Source organism: Zonotrichia leucophrys, chromosome 3 (genome assembly GCF_028769735.1).
Source record: "Zonotrichia leucophrys gambelii isolate GWCS_2022_RI chromosome 3, RI_Zleu_2.0, whole genome shotgun sequence".
Lineage (NCBI taxonomy): Eukaryota > Metazoa > Chordata > Aves > Passeriformes > Passerellidae > Zonotrichia > Zonotrichia leucophrys.
The window spans coordinates 90,283,662-90,304,223 of NC_088172.1; the positions used below are offsets into that span (position 1 = coordinate 90,283,662).

General features: G+C 43.2%; 1 protein-coding gene across 6 annotated transcripts in view; it reads right to left on the reverse strand.

Annotated features, from left to right (window-relative positions):
• Positions 1-1,805: 1,805 nt before the first annotated feature.
• The window catches only part of MEIS1 (Meis homeobox 1), a 109,231-nt gene continuing 90,474 nt past the window's right edge, over positions 1,806-20,562 (reverse strand). For 4 of the 6 annotated variants that reach the window (XM_064709207.1, XM_064709212.1, XM_064709209.1 and 1 more), the window contains exons 10-12: positions 7,477-7,535; positions 6,176-6,265; positions 1,806-3,370 (exon numbers count right to left, since the gene is read on the reverse strand). In XM_064709207.1, the coding sequence (XP_064565277.1) occupies positions 3,087-3,370; positions 6,176-6,265; positions 7,477-7,535 (433 nt within the window). In that variant the 3' untranslated portion in view covers positions 1,806-3,086. Of the gene's footprint in view, positions 3,371-5,812; positions 5,909-6,175; positions 6,266-7,476; positions 7,536-20,562 lie in introns of all 6 variants that reach the window. The other 2 variants (XM_064709210.1, XM_064709211.1) reach the window with 1 other exon arrangement.

The following is a 20,562-nucleotide window of genomic DNA, read 5'->3' on the forward strand; positions in this document are numbered from 1 at the left end:
CTCCCGCACTCCGCCCCCGCGCAGCCCCGCGCAGCCTCCGGGGCCGCGGAGAGCGGCGGAGGCGCAGCCGGGCGGCCCAGCCGGGCCTCTCCGGGCCCCCCCGGTGCGGTGAAAGGAGGGTAGCTAGGAAACAGCGAGCGGCCCGAAAAGGCGGAATTTCCAACGTGTATAATGTTCTTAACGGAGCCATTGAGAGAGTGCAATAAGGCGTGAGGGGGAACTAATCTTCCCATTTAAATGTTTGTGGCAATTTTATCTAAATGAATTTTAATGCTAAACGAGGGATAATTCCCTATTTGTAACCCGTTTACTTCTCTTTCCTGTGCCTCTGAAGCTGTCTAACATCATGCGATGAACAATAACAATAAAAATACTGTCAAGGCATATTCTTCATTTTGAATGTGTTATAATTACAGCTGATTAAATGTCTTGGGATGTAATAGTGGATTTAATTTGAAATGTGCCCCCCTCAAAAAAAAAAAAAAGTCTCATGGAGGAAGGTCTGTGCCCCACTTCGCAGCGGCTGCGAGGAGAAGGGACGCGTGTGCCCTCGCCTGCGAGAGGGCGGTTTGTTTTTGTCTTTCAAGAAATCTTTAAAAAAACCAAAAAACCCAAACACATAAAAACAAAACAAACAAAACGAAACAAAACCAAAGAACAAAAGCAAAAAAGCGAGCCCCGTTCATCCACGTTTTGGCAGAAAAATGTCATTACTCCGGCCTCACAAAGAAGGAGCCGGGATGTTCGGTACAGCGGCCCTTTAAGAAAACGGGGGGAAAGGAGGAGGAAAAAAAAAAAAGAAAAAAAAAGAAAATTCAGAGTTAAAAAAAAAAAAAAAGAGTGGGAGGAAGTCCCAGCCGGGGAGGAGAGGTCCCCCTTTGGTGGCCTGCCTCATTCAGAAAGGTCTGCACTGCCTGCCTGCAGCTCTGGCTGCACCCCTGCCCCCGCCCAGCGCGGGGGTACCGGGGGAGCGCAGAGCGGGGATACCCCGGGAGTGTGCCCTGGGATCCCCCGGGATTCTGCCCTGGGATCCCTCGGGATTCTGCCCTGGGATCCCCCGGGATCCTGCCCTGGGATCCCTCGGGATTCTGCCCTGCAGGCCGGGACCCTCCCGCGGGGCGCTGCCTGGCTCGCGAGAGGCTGGGGGGGGGCTGCACTATTTTGCCTTAATTAAGATATTTGTGTCATTTTCCTAGCCCGGGGAATCTCTATTTTTTCTTGTGTAGCTGTAACTTGACTTAAAGCGAACGAGGTCTCGCAGCGTGCACAGGCCGGCTGGAGCTCTCGCACTCACTGGCTGCGGCACAGAAAGCACAAATGCGAGAGGAAATTGGTTAATGAGGGTCTGCACTGGCCTTCCTCGCAGAGGTCCAGCAGCACCTCATCCCCTTACAGATATGCATTGCACAGGCAATGTCTGCCAAGTTTTATTTTCCTCTTTCCTCAGTATGCTCAATTCCAGTGAGAAACTCAATAATTTGAATGGTGTATTAGACTATAATTTGGGAGGGAAAGGGGGTAACACTATTTACAAGTTTCTGTCCACTAATGCCCTACAATATTACATTTATTAAAAGGCAACAGTTCCCATCCTGACAATTTACAGTGCAAGTTCCAAGAAAGTTTCTTTATGCAGCGTAGCATTAGTTTTACATTCTTTAAATATGACGCTGATATTTAAATAGCAAATGATAGGTAACATCTCCAGAGCCAGCTGAATTTCGTAGATGCTCGGCTCTCAGCCTGGGATAGAATGGCTACAAATACTGCATGGGGACAGGAAACAAATTTTGCAAGCAGTGGAGTCACCATGACAAAAAATAATTTGTTTTTATTTTAGATTCAGATTTCATTACTGCACTCAAACTACTACAACTGGGCTTTGAGTTATTATACAATCCAAACTGTTTCAATCAGAAACTCTAAGACTCAGTGTGCAATGATTATTATTAATAATAATTAGCTCCTTGGTTTCTTGATAGAAAAAGGCTATCAACAAGCATTTGTTTAACCACAACAAAAGTATAATTAGCTTATCCCACTTAGTAAATCTGTATGCATGCCAACTCATACCAAACTGCTACTTTTACAAAAAATTGCAATAATACAGATCATTTTTCCAGTCCTTTTTGCACAAAATTTATTTACAATGTATACATAAATGCTCCATGATGGGACTATGGAAAAAAAAATGCACACATGACCGATGTCTTGCCCAGAAAGAAAGTCAACATATTAAAAATAAATCTTCAGTCCATGTTTTGAGCTGCATAAAACAGGAAGTGATGTACAAGGTGGTGGTTGCTGCATGGGGACAAGGATGCTCTGATGTGACAATTAGGCTTCAAATACACTGCCTTTCCGTTTCCATGCTTCCTCCTACCAGTCTCCTTAAGACACTGCCTGCAACAGCTGATTAATCATTGTTGATGACTTCAGTTTTTCCCATCCTTCCCGATTTACATCTGTTCAGGCCAATTCAAATATGGTGAGTAAATGAATTAGACATGCAAATTCATGCCCCAGGCTAGAAAGAGAGAGAGGGAGAGAGATGGGGAGAAAGGCAGAGAAAGGGAAGAAAGACGGACAGAGGAGGAGGGGGGGGAGAGAAAGAGTGCGCATGGCTGAAATCCTAGGATAGAAGAAAGATTCTTCTGCCTGACATAGTTATTTTAATGCTCTAAAAATCCTGCAAATAAGCCCTTTCTGTCATTTGCAGGATAAGTGTAAGGCTTCTTTTTTAATGTAAGGAGGCTTCTGGAGGAAGTGAAGAGCTATGGAAACAACACACATAGTGTGGAAAAATTTCACATTTTTTTTAAAAAATCTATAAGAAACAACGTAATATGGATAACAGTATAATAGCATTTTACAATATTTCACTCTTTGTTTTCTTAATGTCTTATATAGGTATTCAGCATGTCCCCAGAAGTTGACTTCAGTTGGTGTTTTCCTGCTTTTCAGGGTCCCTGTGAAGAATTGGAACGTCCCTTGGTCCAAAGTTGACGCCAAGAACTCCATAGTCATTGCAGAAAGACAATGTTTGAAATCTACCATCGCTGCAGACAACGTGTATTTCCCTTAAGCTACTGAGCATGAATGTCCATCACTTGTCCGCTCACTGCTGGCTCGCCGGTATGAAGCATTGTGGGGCTTGATGCTGACATGGGCATTCCAGGGTGGGGTGGTCCTCCATGCATCATCATCGCTGGGTGGTGAGGGTGTCCAGGAATGTAGGTATGCATGGGGGGGCCATGACGCAGCTGAGCAGGATGGGGGGGCATCTGGGGCGGCGTATAGCTTGGCTGTCCCATATTCATACCCATTGGACTACCCCGAGACACATAATCCCCTGGCATACTTTGCAGCCCTGCAGAGGGAGAGAAAGAGGCGGCGGTGAGTGGTGGCACTGGCTGTGCCATCCATGGGGCTGCCAATGCTCCACTGGGGCATGGCGAGGCCATGGGCGTGCGAGTGCCGCTGCCTCTGTGCACCTGGGAGTCTGTGTATGGCTCACAATGACGGCAACAGGAATGGCCCCCGAGTCAAAAAGAACCCCCAAGAACATCCCCTCCCTTCCAAATATAGAGTTTGTGGAGACAAAACAGCTTTCTGCTTTTATGGTTAGGAATGTATGTAATGGAGATGTTCCTGATGTGGAAGCTTGCCAGAGGCAGTGCCAGCTTGAAGATGGCTAATGCCACATGGAGGGCTCTCAGGTGGGCTCCATTCCCCATGACCTTACTCCAGCCACCTGCCTTCGCCTCCCCACTTGTAAAAGCACGCTGGGAATACAAGGCAGAGAATCTGCAGCAGCTAACGAGGGACTTGGGAGAAGAAATGGGTTAAATAGGTGTCAAGGTTTATCAACAGCTATTTATTTAGCTCTTGAGCCTGATCTCTTGGAATCTGTCCCAAATATTTGTGCCATTCAAAGAGATGCAATCCAGCAAGGACATACATCACTGAACAAAGGCCTCATACGAAGCCGAAATTGATAGGATTACTAAGTATGATTGCTAAATCAAACTTGTATTTTTAGACACATTAAAAATATATACATAATCAATAACAGTTATCAATTATTTCTTTATCCCCCTGATCACCTCTGGCTGCAAAAAAATCAGACTCCCAACTCAGTCAAACCTTTCAGTGGCTTTGGGAGAACAATAAGAAAAAAATTGGACCTAAAACAATAAAACCTCCTGCTTTCTGTGGGCCTCTGCCTTCTGCTTGGATTGCTGTAGCTGATGGGAACTGACAGGTGTATTGTTTCGGAGAGCTATAAGCTCCATAATCATCAAGGGTGAAAGGCATACGCTATTGCTAAGTAGGTTCAATTGGCTTTAGTTCTAAGTAAGAGCGCGCTGTGAATGCGCCGAACACCTTGGAATCAGGTCTCAAGGCTCTAGCAATGAATAGCTGCTTAATCTAGCCTAAAGGAACAGTTTTGAACTAATGAAAATTGCTTATAAAATATACTGTACTCACAGCTCTTTAATCAAAAAAGATGATAATATTTTTTGTAATAACCTATTAATTTAATTGGTCACGAAGCATAAAATACATCATTTAAATTTAATTGACCCAGAAACTAAGAAACAATATTTAAATTAACTAAGCTAGAAATTTTCATGATGAGGTAATAAGGCTATTGCATTCCCAAGCTCAGAGGAATGTTTTCACAGCTAATTGTTAAAACTTAGTTTTGACTTGGGCTCAGAGAAGACTACTATGAAATACACTCGCCCTGGGTAACTTCAAACCCTATGTTAATATAGGCTGGGGGCACAACAAAGATGCTGAAATAACTCTTTTAACTCCAGAAGAAAAGCAAGAGAAACAGAGTAAGGCACCATTTAAACATGGTACCAAGTGCCTCAGTGTTTCAAACCACTTAACTATAATGAAAAAAACAAAACAAAACCCAAAAATTTATACAATGTATTTATCCCTCGAAAAAGACAAGAGGGAAAAAAAAAACTGGGACAGTTTTTCTAGGCTTCCTTTGCAAGGTCTGCCACTGAAGATTGCATTAATGATCTCTATTTTTGTATACTGAATAAGTCAAATCCATTTGTCACACTGCAAGTGATGGCATACTTAATTTGGATATAGTCAATTAGCCTGGGCTAAGCTCCATAGCCTGCTGCGCACACCTCTATTTTGTATTCTCTCTTTTTCCTTTGCCACACGTAATCCCATTATGACAGACAGACAAAGAGAAATAAACTTGAAAAAAAAAAAGAAAAAATCAAAGTTTCATCCATTGCTTTCCAAAATGCAACTAAGTGAAGCTGCTGGGTTTTGCTTGTTTTTTTTTTCCCTACCCCATGAGAAGTCTCTGTTTGGCTTTTTTGGTGTCTTGCAGGTTAGCGGGAGAAATGTAACTCATGCATCAACTGCGGTTAGACAGATTTATGACACTTTGGGGACATGCTCTTTCCTCTCCCTGTGCTGCTGCAGACCGCTTACATTTTGCAAATCAGTCTGTTGCCAAGACGACGGGCTCCCCCACCTCCCTGGCTGCTCCTTGTTTTGTCATGTGCTCGGGGATGGATAATAGCATCAATGTATGGCGGCGTCGATGTACGGCAGCATCGATGTACGGCGCGCGCGCGCAGGGGGTTTGGGAGCTTGGAAAGCTTGAGCTGAACCAGAGGGAGAGAAAACCCAAAGGAGCCCAGGCGTAGGATGGATGGATGGAAAGGAAGGAACAAGCATGAGGCTATGGGCAGGGAGAATATAGGGAAATGCAAGAAGACAAATATCCCTCGGACAAAGTGAGAACAAAGACCTCGTTTGTACTTACTTCCCCCTGGCTTTGCCATTGGTTACCTAGGTGAAGGTTACATGTAGTGCCACTGCCCCTCCATGCCCATATTCATGCCCATTCCACTCATAGGTCCTAGAGGGAGATAAAAATCCAAGAAGATGCCAGAAAATGAGCAAAGTCAACAGATAGTGCCAAAAGCCCCTTTCCAAAACACAGCACGGCAGAGGGTCCAGGACCGCTCGAGCGAGGAGACGCCTGGTTTCCAGTGGTGTGGAAGGTAGGCAGAAGACAGGTGAGGCAAGCAGGCAGCGGGGACGGTGGCAGAGGGCGGAGGTGTGTTTACCTGTGGTGGTGTGACCGAGGCCACCCATGAGGGGGCAATGCTGCCCAGGGGCTTACCTGGCGCTCGGATGCCCATGTGCTGCTGGCCGTCCATCACAAAACCTCCCATCGGCTGCCCATCGGGGTTATAGGGTGTTCCTTGACTTACTGCAAAGGTGCACAATATTTATTTTTAGCAAGAGTCAATATGGTCACCTCTTCTCATGGCATCGGGACACAATCCCCCCACCCATGGGCTACTAATGCCAGCTCTAAAAAGAGGGGAAAACATCTACTGTGTGAATTTAGCTGTTGGACTAACAGGCATACTTGGTTTTGGCCTGATTTTCTTCTGTAAGTTTGGAAACAAAGTTAGCAAACTAAAATCTTGAGACATGAGGAGCCCCGGCTCCAGCTGCTGCCGCTGCTGACGTCAATGCAAAAACCTGTATAGGAGCTGGATTTTATGGCTGGAATAGTCACACTGAAATCTCAGTGTGTTAAATTACACCCTTGTGCCTTCAAAGGGCAGGAGCCGAACATGTCCATGCCAGATATTTATGTCTAATGACAAATAATCAAATGTATTTGAAAAGGAAGTGTGGCCCAAAGGCATCTTGGACAGCGATGGATTTGGAGAGTTTGGCAGGGAGACTCAGAAAACAAAAGCAACTGGGAGTAATGGGCTATGATAATCCTTGATGGTAAATACCCACAGAGAGCCACGAGACAAGACCCCAGATAGAACCAACGTGTGGAAATGTAAAGTCTTTTAATAAAATAGAAATAAATACCCCCAAAGTAAACAGCAAATGCTCAGAAATCCCAAAAGAAGAGCCAAGGGACAAAACAACCCTGTACAAGTACCACTACCTGAACTGGAGGTTTTCACTGTACGTTAAAAGCTGGCTTCAGAAGTAAGCTGGCTTGGGTTATTAAAGCACATAAAGCTCTACCTCATTGAACGTCTTTGAACTTTACTGAGTCCCACAAGTGATTCTGACCCCTTTGCCCTTTTGACAGGTAATAAAGTTTACAGCAATTCCACACCAAGCCATGCACCAGGGAGTGGTCACAGGAGCAGAAGGAGCTGGGAAGAAAAACTCCAAACAATGACTAAAAAAATACAAGAATAATTTGGATCTTGTTCAGAAAGTCTGGTCACGGAACAGAATATTTTACTTTCCTTTTTTGAATTTTCAATGTCTTTTTTTTCCAAAATTATTAGTCATAATTAAAGAAAGTTGCTTGCATTTTAATTGTCAGTCACTCCCAGCATTCACTGCTCACTTATTTACCAGGTACTGGACCTCCTGGTGAATGGCTAGAGGATGGTATTTGCCTGTGTGGCTTGAATACAGTTACTGCTGGGGACTTGCCTGCTCGATTGGACTGGTCTATCATGGGCTGAACTATTCTTCTTCTAGCATTAATAAACCTGCAAGAAAAAAGAGGAAAGCAAATGGTTAGGGAAGGGATGTCTTCCACCCATCCCCAAGCCCTCTCGCCTTACTGTGGTGCTCTCCATCAGGCTGCATGGGGATGCAAATACTGCTAAACCTCTAACCCGGATGACCTTTGAGAGCACAACCTTGGGGTTTCCAAGCTGATTTATGTTTGCCTGCTTTTTACCACAGTTGGACACTTCCATTTCATCTTTTCATGGGGGAATTAGCTGAGTTTTCAGGAAACAATGCCAGAAACGCTCTTCTCAATACAGAATGGGGCACCAAAAAAACAAAAATGTGTGAAGCTGGCGAGATGCTTATGAGGGCATCTGCTACCTCCCCCCTCATTAGTGTCATTTCTGCCTTATGTCCTCTGACTTCTTTTTCCAATTTTTTTCTTTATCAAAACCTGTCCCTACCTCTTGCAAACCTAATTCCCTTTTAATGCCCACTATTAAGATAATGAACTGTGATGGCAGAACCCCATCAAATGAGGGAACGTCTGGACTTTTATCACCACTAAGTCACACTGCTGGGGACTTCAGAGCCATGCATTCCTCCTAGCCATTTCTTGGTGGGCTTTTTCCCCCCTCCCTCTCTTTATGCAAAGTCTGAGGGGGTCAAGGCGAGGTCATAGCTTTACAGTAATTGAATTTATAATCCTGTTTTCTCCAGCTAGGCCTGACCATTTACAGCAAACATCTTGTTAAACTGTAATTACTGGACTACTGAAAATTCCCCCCCCCGAACAATGAAAAGAAGATCTTTGGAAATAACAAAAAAAAGGGAGGTAGAGTAATTTTTAAAAATAGCTGTCTGCAGCCTACTCTTTGTGTTTTTGTAGCTCTTTGCCTCAGTTAGTCCTGCAATGCTTATTTGGAAATATTCAAAATAATTTGGAGCAAAACAGAAGAAAGGGATAGATCACAAGTACCCTGATCTCCTCATGGTGCTGAAATCAGGAGGCTGGGAACCTGTCTGAATGAAGACCACTTGAAGAATATCTCTTGAGGTTTCATTCAGCAGAAAGTTTATTTAAAATCCATTTGGAAAAAATCGAGACTTAGTCATGGCAAAGCTACATAACCAGACTTTGTGCTCTTTGTGAGAGAGAAAAAGAATAATAAAAATGTATGCCACAATATTTACTAGTAAAGGAAGAAGTGTGAGTGTGGGCTAAATCATAGCACACTTATAAAATGGAATAGGAAAATCCACAAGGGAATAGTTGATGCTTGTTTTCATTGCCTTTGCTTGGGGTGGCTTAGCAGGAGCTCTCCTACCACAGAGATAAAGCCACCAGGATCTTTCCATGGGAATCAGCTCTGCCCACCCATTTGCCTTCACTAGAGGGGAGAAGAATAGCAAACCGCTGCCCCATGCTGTTTCTTTTGCCCTCATCAAAGAGGAGCACAGTGACTTCAGACTCCTCCTATCTCCCATTCCCCACTGACACCCATTACCCAAACTCCTGCAAAAATTAATCAAGATGTTGAGTCTTTATCAAACCTGTCTTGATGAAACAGGCTCAAAGGCAGCAAACCCAGGAGCCAGTCTGGAAACCTTACACCTGAACTAGGTCATGTTTTGTCAGCAACAGTATTGGATCAATTTTTTCTACACATTTCCAATAAACACCCCCTCTTGACTCCAGCAAACAGTGTTGCAAATCAGTTTATCATTATCTTGTACAAACCATGAAAATTAGAATCATGTGAGCAGAAGGTTAGACTAATTTTCCTTTCTCATTATAAGCACAGGTGTAGCACAAACACCATGTGAAAAAAGCAATTAAAAAAAAACTGCTTTTTTTCCCCCATTAGCTGCCTTAGCTCCATGACCAATTAGAAAATTGTTTAATATCTGTAATCTGCATTTGCAGAAAGCAATTTTCACAGTAACTCTTCAAAGTAAAACAACACCACAAAACCCTAGTGCCTCAGCCATTTCTTTCTGTGAGTCTGGCAAGGCTCTTGCTGTGTTTTCTCCATCCTTCTCTTTCCCCACTGCTAGGACCTGGTAATGTGGCAGGAGGAGAGAGGTAGCTGTGAGAGTGACTGGTCACTGAAATAACTTTTACCCCAAATAAATGCTGAGCAACATTAGGCACGTACAACCTCAACTTCTCGACTTTTTCTTCCTTCTCCTCCAAACTACAAGCACTTTTAAGATGGAGGGGTGCCTCAAAATAATAAACTGTACTATATATAGTATTGTTCATATACTAATATCCTAGAATAAACTATATATCTAGAGTTTACCAATAATTACCCACAAGATGTGCCTATGGTAAAATATAATCTCACCTGTTTGCCCCATGCTATGGTTTGGGATATCTGCTTTAAGAACATTTTACACACAGGTACTTAACAGTTATCTTCTTCCTACGCATTCATGTAAGTATTTTCTATAAGTAGCAATTCTGCCAAACAGCTCAGTGTTTGGATGTCTTTGGGGGGAATTCAGACACAAGAACATTTTCCTTCTGGGCAAAGTAATAAAATGACATTCTTGCTCCTCCCACTAGAAGTCAAACGGAGGTCAGCTCCCCATCCTTGTATCTGTTTAAATAAACTGGTCCAGCTGTTTGTTTCCAGGATGCCCTTTAACCTTCTGTCCCATCCTCCCTGCCTTTGTAACACAACGCTTTACTTTGCATTATAGTAGACTCCAAACCACTGAGCATTTAAAAAAAAAAAAGAAAAAAAAATAGAAGAAAGTATTCACTTTCAAGTTTCTTCCTGCATCCCAAACCTAGGATTTCTAAGAACCTATCCGATTAAAACAATTAACGTAGCTTGCCTTGAGAGAGCACAATACAGGCTGTGATGTTTATAAAACACATTTGAGAACTTCTTGCAAGCAAAACTGCAAATTAGCCGTTGCTGCAGAAATATATGGGCATGTGGTTAATTTCTTCATACTCTCAGTTTTTTTCTTTGAGAGAACAGCCAGGATCTTTTGATCACTCTTTGAATTTCCAAAGTGCCAGGCTGATTTGAACATCAGCAAAAACAATGGAACAGAAAAGCTAACAGGAATAATCTCCCTTCCCCTTTTGCCAAATGTTCATATTCACCTATCTTAAGAGACAGAAACTCTAAATCACTCTAATCTTTAAAACTTCAGAGAAATCAGGACCTAAAAAAGGTATTTGCACACTAACTACTACTGAGATGGAGTATTATCAAAATACAATTTAGCGTAAAACTTAAGAGACGTATAGCCTTACTCATGTGAGTAAAGAGCCAATCAGGCTCAGAGGCTTGCATGAAGTATTTCCAGTGGTCTGTGTCGGGGTATCTTTGCTCTGATGAGGAAGGGGATTTTTTGGTTTGAGTTTTTTGCCTCAAAAGGGTTGGATCAGTAGTGGCACAACAACATAATAATATCCCTCAGTGTACAAGTTGCACTCAGCAAAGTGATGCCTTGGGCTGTCATCTTTTTTTCCTTTCTCTTTTTTTTTTTTAAGAGGATTTTTTCTTTTATTGTTTTGTTTTGTTTTGTAAAGGGAAAGATCTGGCATGGAGAAAACATTTGAACAGTTGGGCAAACACAGAAGTTTGAAGTATTTCCTAATTTTCTCAAGTTAACTTTTCCTTGTTCTTTTCGGACACATGGGATTGCACTTTCTGCCATGTCCCAAAAAGTAAGAAAAACCCAGCAATTCCACCTGCATAACCCTAAAGGGGAGGAAGAAACCCTATTTTCTCCCATTTGCATTTCACTAGGATGTTTTCTCTTAGGCTCCTCGCCTGGGGTCTGTCTGCAGAGGTCACGGGCAGAGTCCCTGGTTGGAGCACGGCTGGTCCCATGGGTGCGCTCCAGCCCCAGCCCCAGGGATGCAGCAATCTGCCTCTGCACTCTGACCTTCAGCTTGGCCGCCCTCGCTGCCATGCACAAGTTTTGTTTCTTCTCAGCAAGAAGCTGCATGGCTAGTGATGACAAAAGACTTATTTTAGTTGGAATTGGCTACAATAATAGCAGCCAGAGAGCAAGGATTTTCAGAGGGTCACCAAACCCTCCGAAAGGCACAGCTCGCTAAGGCTCAGGTTACAGCCCAAGTGACATTTTCCACACAGATCTGTTCTTTCTCCCTTCCCCTTGTATTTCACTTCTGTTGAGTGAATAAAACAAGACCTTCCTCTGCTGTCACGAATTTCCAAAGTCACCTTTGCTCAAGAATCGACAGAGTGATTGTGGGGACTTCCAATTTGCAGTCTTTGAATGAAATTTTCCAGGACCAGCTGTCTGAAAGGAGATGCTGAGACTTCGCGGTCTATTGAATTTTTCTCCGTCCCCAGCCCTCCAAAATGAGGAGAGTTTCACACCATTACTGACTTCTGCTACTTGGAGTCACAGGCTGCTCCCTCTCAATATTGTGCCGAAGCGCTGCATGCCAGAAGTCTGTGTTTCACTGGTAGAGCCAAGAAATTCCTGAAAATCTCTCTGCCTCATTTTCTCCTTGAGCTCCTTCTAGCAAACCAGGCGTAAGAAGAATGAGAAAGCCCACATTACCTACAAACCCCAGTGCTAAAATCTCTCATGCCCCTCTGAAGAAAACCAGAATCTTTCTTGACAACAAACAAATCATCATTTTTATAACGGATGCCAAAGTAAACATAGCACTTCAAACTGGCAAATAATTCACTTGTAAAACCAGTTTCACTCTTTTCTGCATAGAGGGATCCTTCATTTATACAGCAGCAAAACAACATTCTCTATTCAGCACTTAATTCCTCAACACTTAACAGGTTTATCTCTAATAAAACCAATTTAAATGGAAAGCATGCTATAAACCAAGATTATTACACTTCAGTAACTGCTTTATTCCTTATTTTAAGATATTTTCATTTTTTTCTGTGTTTGTTTTCCAGAGATTTTTAAAAGAGTCAGTTAAAGAAAAGAAAAAAACCCTATACCAACACAGAAATTATTTCACTGAATACTTTCAAATGTTTTAAAAACAGCCTTCAAAATAGCAAGCTGCCGCTGTAATTATGAACAGAAAAAATAACTGCAGACTTTCAAATGGTAATCACATCTCCCCATCCCTAAAATGAGAAATAAATGTTAAAAGAGTGCTTACTGCCGTTATTAGAAAGTTCTGATCCTGAAGTCAGTTAGTGAGCTTAATGACCCGTAACTAGCAGTCATTAGCAATCCATGCTCTCTGTACTCCCTTTATTTGTAAAGAAAAAAAAATCCAAGACACTCAAAAAACTTTGTTCAATTTAAAGTCAAACCTTATGAAATCATGTTTGGCAACTTTTCTTGGTTTCTCCTCCTCCTCCTCACCAAAGACAGTTCAGGACTGCAATACATCATTTATAACACTAAATGGAGGTAGGGAGGGAAGAGAGTACAAGGGCTGCTCACCGCCCACTCCAGACACATAATATTGGAATATACTCCAAAGACAGAGAGCCCATCCATCAGGAGCATCAGAGAGGTCTCCTGCAAGCTCTCCTCTTCCTCCCTCCTCTGCTGGCACAGCACCAGTGTCAGGGATTGTATACAGGGCTGAGGGGATTTGCAAGACAATATTGGAGAGTGAATTGAATTAAATAAAATACTATGCAAAAACTAGTGATGAAAAACCACTAATTAGCTGACAAATTTGATGTAAAGCACTAATGAAAGCCATGTGTGGTTCTGCAATTTAGTTTTTAAAATAGCATCTGACTTCAAGCATTACTATGTGACCCCACCAATGGATTCATGTTGTGCATTCAGAAAAGTTGCTCTCAAACAGGAGAGTGCTATCGAATCTCTATCCAAACCATGCCTGCTAATGCAGGGAGCATATTGAGGACAAAAATAGAAAGCAGAGAGATGAGATCAGGTATGTGCTCCTTGTAAGAGAGCTGGCTATGCCCTACATTTTGGCTGGCCCAGCACGCACCAGCTTCACCTTTGGCCACCTCCCCTTCTCCCAAGCCCTTCAGCAGGGGAGCTTGGCAACTGTTCCAGTGCCTCACCAGCCTCACAGGGAAGAATTTCTCCCTCATTTCTAAAGTAACCCCACCCCCTTTCAATTTAAAACCCCCTCCCCAGCGCCATGGGACAAAACACAGACATGGTGATTGCCTTGGGGCAGCAGTGACCCTGGGGGTGGCCTGTCCTCTGGACACAGAAGGGATGTTTGGTGGCTTTCTACTGAGGTGGGACACAAGCTCCTGGCCCTGCTTCTCCCTTGGCCCAAAAGCTTCCTCTGCTCCATCTCTCTGCAGAGCTTCTTGAGGAGTCTTTCTACAAGACAGCTGGGCAGCAAACAATTCCAGTTTGCAAAATTTTGCCTGTTCTCCAGCAGGATGGAGCTGAGGCCTATTTCTATTTATTTGGCTAGTTCTGAATGAAAATTATGGAAGGGACTTGCTGGGGAGGAGTGAAGAGCAATTGTGCCTGGGGAAGGGATTCCTGGAGATATGTCTTCCTGCTCTGCCCATCTTCTGTGCTCTTCTACATCACAGGTGAGCTGCTGTTGGCCTTTCTGGTATGCTCTCCTTCTCCTCCTCCTCCTCCTCCTAAAAAAGCTTAGCCAACGTGGAACATTTCCAGTGAAAATCCAGATCCAGTATCCAGGCATCTCCCTGACGATGCCAGGGAGTCAGAACAGTGTTGCAGGTCTTGGCTGCACTGGGGAGAACTCTCAGCAACCTCATTCCCTGACACCACAATTCCCTCGGGGTGCAAAGCAGATGTAAACTCGCCCTCAGCAGCCAGATGATGTAAGGGGAAATCTTTACATGGCAAAGCGCCAGCAGAGCTGACCTCCCGTCTCTTCCCTGCTCCTAAATCCCAGCGCAGCTGTACTTTGCTGATCTCCATGTGCCACAATTAGCCTTTAAGGAATATTGCAAGGATTCATGTAGTAGAGCGGCACTAAGGCTGCTCTAACTCAGCACTGGCCCTCACAGAGTGGTTGGGTAGACAACATGCTGGCAGACAAAACCCTGACTCCCACAAAAACACTCGTAACAGAGGGTGTGCAGGCACTCTGAGAGCAGCCAAGGCTGAGATGCACATCTCACAGCTCTGTGTTTTTGCACAGCTCCAAGAAGGGTCTGAAAATCAACTTCCCATCTGATCCTTCAGGAGAGCTTCTCTGGACTCTGTAACTTGGGTCCTGATCTGGTGCACTCCAGCAGTGCAACCCAGCAGCTTTTCTTCAGCAGATCACATCAAACCAGCAAACCAGGTTCCATTTGATGGCAGGGATTAAGCTGGGAATGGGTGAGAGCTGATAGTAAAATACTGGCTATTTCTTTGAGAATATTTCTCCCTATTGCAGCAGTTTAATGTCCTCTATCTACTCAGCATAACCTCTGTTTTAGTGGAATGTAGAGTTTGTGAGAAGTGCCTGCATGATCTCTGAGCTTTCTCATGCCATACAAGTGCTTTAAACACAGGGGGTCCTCCTCCTTGAGGTCCAAGGCTTTTCCATACATCAGATGGTGAGCTTTGTCCAAACAGCTTTTCCCTGTTCCCTCCCTGTCCACCCCACATACAGCATGGGAGTTAGAAGCTGTGCCTTGTCCCAGCCTGAGCAAAAGAAGAGAGGCTGCTCCCACATCTGGCTGCTGGTTTAAACATGTTCTTATCACTGAAGGGTGTGAGAAAGGACCTTTCTATGCTCCTGGACGAATTCCTTCATCCTCCTCATCCCCAAAAGGCAATGAAGGAGTATGGAGTAACTCCACACACAGTTACCCCACACCAGCTCCTGCAGCCTGCAGGAAAAGGAGAAGCAAAGCCCAGGGTGGCCAAACCCAAACTCTTGACAAGTGTCTTTGGGAGAAAACACTCTCAGGGCCTCTAAAGAGAAAATATATGGGACCAGTGTTATACACGTGAAATAAGCTTTGACATCATTCTGGTCTGTACCCCAAGACACTGGTTTGGGGTGTTGAGGGAAGCTTTATTCCTGTGGTTGTGTCTTCCCCACCACAATCAAGACAACAAATACAGGCACATTGATGTGTTTTGTGTGATGTGGGCACCTGAAAAACTGGTTTGAATTCTTTTTTCCTTTTTTTCTCTCCCCAGAAACCACAAAAGACACAGCTCTGAGTCACAGCCAACCTGAAAAACAACCCCATACTTCTGAACAAACTCTCTGTGCCCCAAGACATCCCACTTCAAAACACTGTTTTCTAACCACTACTAATAGCCTACTTTGTAATCTACTTTATCTAAACATAATTTCCCATTAAGTGAAGTGATTCATTTTGCTTCTAATCCTACTACTGACAGCATTATATTCAGGGCAGAAGAAAAGACACCCTCTGAAAACAACACCAACAAAACACACACAGAGAAGTCAGAGGAATGTCGAAGATTAAAAGAATTTGAGAGACAGGGGACAGACAAAGCTTAGGGATCAGCCCCCAGATGGTACAAACCACCTTTATAAGCCAGGTGGGAAGTCAGACATCTCTGGAATAAATCTGAATTCCAAAGCAGCTATTGGTATTGAGCTTTATCCCTAGCCAAAAAAGACACAAGGACTACAGTGCCTGGGCAAGGGAAACAAAATAATCCATGAAACTGTTACATGACCTAGATTTCATTGAACAACTGTGAAAGCAATGTTTTTTCAGCATCTCCTGCCATTTCTTTTATTTTTGAAAAGTCAAAGAAAAGGTAGAATCCTGGTGTAGAAGGCTGGTGTAGCCAGCCATGCATCACTTACACCAAAATCATTCCAGGGTAGGCAGGGCAAAACACACACCTTCAAAAGCACATCCTCACCCTGCCCCTCTGGCTGTGTCTCATTTTTGATAAGAGAAAATTGATTTAACCACGAAAAAGGCAACATTTGCCCCATTTTTACTATTTCAGTCTGAGCTTTCAACCAGGCAGTTTGTTTCACACAGGTGCAGCCTGGAGCAAGCGTCTGATTTAAGTGCGAGAGGGTCTCTGAGGGCACCTTTCTCCACATGCTGCTGTTTCAGTTTGTGATGCTTAATCACTCTGCACCAATCTCAGCAACTGTTGACACAAAATAGGTGGAGATCAGGTCTGTGCAAGCACAAAATACCAGAAAGGCAAACTATATGTAAACACTCTTCAGATAGCTATGACAAAAATAGACCAAAGCCTGACTTGCAAAGCAATGACAAGCCATTACTCTCCCCTTCTGTCTTTCTTTTTTTTCATATATTGAGGGCATGTAATTTTTTTAAATACATATAACAAGGATATTCTTTGCACTAGAAAGAAACCAAGACCTGTAGAACTGTATTTAGAAAGACAGTGCAAAGCACTCCCCTTACTTCCAATGCAGCATTTCCGCAACACAATAGTGTCCTGAATGGGTGCTTTTATAAAGCCAAACTCTTGTTTTGAGATGGTGTACACCTGAATCTCAGTATTTTTAAATAATAAGAAGAAAGCAAAGCATTCTGACCCCTACCCTGATCCTGCAGAGCAAAACTAGAGCAGGAGAGGAGAAAAGAGCAAGTGGAAAATGTCTGCACGAGTGCTGTTCCATCTTATTTCTCTGGCACCTGACATCACATTTGTTACAGCACATTAATGCACCAACTAAAAAAAAGTTTGTTGAGTATGAGACCACCCCAGAAGAGAGAAAAGAGGTTTTTTCTTGGTTGCATATTAACCTCTTGCTAGTCAGGACTATTGGCAGGTAAACTCTGTTTGCACTGTCTGATGCTCTGCAGTAGGAACCAATGTTACTTCCTCTCAAAGAAGTATCTATGTGACTAAAATAATACCAGCTTTTGAGGTTTATTTTGCTCAGTGCCCCGGGTGTCACTAATTAGCTCGTCACTGTTAGCTTGGGCCAAATGATTTCACATTTGCTTTTGAAATAAATGGTGTTTCCTTTGCTGTTTTTTCCCAGTCTAAATCCAGGAGCTGTCAGAGCAATGGTTAGAAACATCTTTCCTTGGTGCTCGTGAATGGGATGACCCTTGTTTTAGGGCAGTTTGGGGGGTGTGGAAACTGATAAGTCTGGACTGAACAAGTAACCCAGGTCTCCATCTCTTAGGTCTCCCTCTTCTCCTCCACCTGAATCTTGGAGGCCAAGGGGAGCATTTCCCCAAGAAAACTCTTTACTCACCTCCTCTGAGCACCTTTGGAAAACACCTATGGCAAAACTGTACCACTACTTCTTAAATTGACTCACCAAACCCAAACCCCACACATTTGAACCACTGTGCTGTACTTTAAAATGGCTTTACTGAACTAAAAAAGGAAATTCCAGCCTAAAATCCAGTGATCCGACAGTACCTGATGGCTTTACATTCACAGCTCTTCCCCCTGTAAGCTATTTGCTCAGCTTTTCTAATAATACCTTGACTGCCTGGCAGCTCTCCAGGGCTGTCTAAGGCAATATGCAAGCTAAACACTATTTTTTCATCTGATTTCAATATTTTCTTATGAGTAACTATACAGGATTTTACCTAGTGAGTACTCCTGATTGCTGTAATTTAAGAACAGAGAAATAGACTACAGATGTAATATTATTATTACAATTGGCATTCAAGGTGAAAGGCATAACAATTAGCTAAGACTTAGTGAAAACATAAATGCAAAAATCTGCTTGAAAAATCCAGCACATGGTACATTTAGAACAGCTAATTTACCTCACACATTATGAACTGCTCAAATGATGTAACAATTCACCCAGCAAGATACTTTTACAAATAGTTTTCTTGGTGTTTTGAGGGGGTTTTCTTGGAGGAGGATGATTTTCATTCTGCAAACACCTACCGTCTTATTCTCTAGAATATAAAACAATATTTATTTGTCAAACTCAAAATATATACTCTTTCTTATTCCTATTTTTTCCTGCTTTTGCATGTATTCCCATTAACAAAACAGTGTTTAAATAACAACTGTATACATATTCTAGAATAACATAGAGGAGAAAAGTAAATTTTCTCCAAAATCTGATGGCTAAGTTCGTATTGCTGAAGTTGAGAGGATAATTTGTGAATGTTTTAACATTTACAAGTAAATAAGTACTTGTATTTACTATATCTGATTACTGAGAAAAGTATTTGTTATGTTCTTACACAGATTGAAATTGCATCTTGACCTTTTCTCATTTAATCTGTTTACTGCAACAAAAGCAGTAATAGATACATCTGAAAATAAGCAGATATTTTATTCTCCAAGGACTAAAAATCCCTGCGTGTGATGTGCTTGGCAAACCAAATATCTTCCCTGTTATTGTAGTCTACAATTTGGTGGCAACAGGGGTGAAAATCTAACCCTGCATATAGGACCAGCACCTGCTTTTGCTATGCTCCCTCCCTGCCGGCCTCCTCCCCCACTTACACCCTAAAAATAGTGCTTAAGTGGGACTAAAGTGGCGCACTGGTCATGTGCTGGCCTTTTGCTCAGGGTGAATATCACCCTCAGTGAAGGAACTGAGCAAAAATGATGTCGACGCTAAATGCCCAGCTCCAGGAAGGAGCTGTTCTGTCTCCTCCAGGGGTCTGGAATGGGGCTAAGCACATGGGAAACACCAGACAACAGTATCAGTTGGATTTCGGGGTGTTTGGGTGTGCTTCAGATGCACCAAATCCTTGGCATGCTATGATATGAAAACCGCAGAGGGAAAAGAGGGGCCTGGGACTGTTTCCCAAAAGGTGGAGAGTTGTGAGGCCATTCGTCTTTCCCCTGCGCCTCTGCGGAGGGGCAGGCAGGGGCTTTCTGCATCTGCCCCATCTGCACCTCTCCATCTGCACCTCCCAGTCTGCATTCCCCCATCTGCTCCATCCTTAACCCCACCATCTGCAAGACAGGGCGAGCAGATGGAAAGGACACCCTTCCCAGTGGTGTTCCCCATTCATGGCTGGGGTCTGGGGAGCTCTTCCTCATGAGAAGTGCAGAATCCTCCTGTCCCCACCACACCACTCTGCCTGCCCATGCCATAGCAAAGCATTTCCTACCCTGCCCCACCACTAGTCTTACCCAGAAGCAAAGAAATGGAGGCAGAAGGAAATTTACTGCTGGAGGAGAGTTGTGAGGGGACTGAAAGAGTAATAAATTATTTCTGTTTCTATGCTCTGAGCTGGCTGTGCTACATACAGTAAGGTGGTCAGCTCTTTCTATCCCAAGTCCATCTCTAATTTTCCACACTCATCTTTGGGCTGGTCCTGGAGCCTTTTTGAAATGTCATTCTTACAGGGTTTCAGTAAAATCCACTTCATCTGGCTCCAAAAATAACATTAGGGAAAATTTTTTGATCACATTATTTGATACTTTTTTCTGATATGTTTGGTTGGGGCTTGTTCTGAGGTTTCTTGCAAGTCTAGGAAATTATATACAAAAATGACATTTAAAGAAGCCAAGAATACAAAATCAAGAACTCAAGAGTTAGGACACCATATTACTAGATTTGCTTGCACCCTAGGTTTTAATGTATTTCATCACAGTTCAGTTACCAGCTCATGCTACCATTTTTGATAGGGCTCAAAGCCTCAAGCATCCCAATGACAATTATGTCTGTTATAAGAACAGGCCAGGGCATTATAAAATAAAAAAAAATATCTCTACAGGTAATAATCTTTGACAAAGTTGAATGACTCAGGCAGGAAGAAAAGCAAGCCAGTCCTGGTTCATATAGCCAAATACTGCACCAGAGAAGAGGGTTCAGCTCTGCTGCTTCCTTGGACTGATTGAGAGCTACTGAGTAAATCATTGAACACAAAACTTTCATTGCAAATTACTGATTTCTCATTTCTCCATACACAACAGTGGGTACTGGTAATGTAAGACACCAAGGCACTCAAAACCTGGAGTTTCCATGAAACATGAAGTTTCAACGATTGTCAGACCCTAAATGAGAACAAATTGCTATAATTCTGAGTCACCTCACAGCGCCAGACCAGCCCAAAACTTGTGACCTGTACTTCTACGAGCCTCACTTCTTCCCCTGTGAGCCAGGACAACATTTTTCTTTCTCTTTGCAGGGTAACTGTAAAAATACCATGCAGACCCACAACCTTCTATGCATGTATAGGCACATGGAGGTCAGGGAAA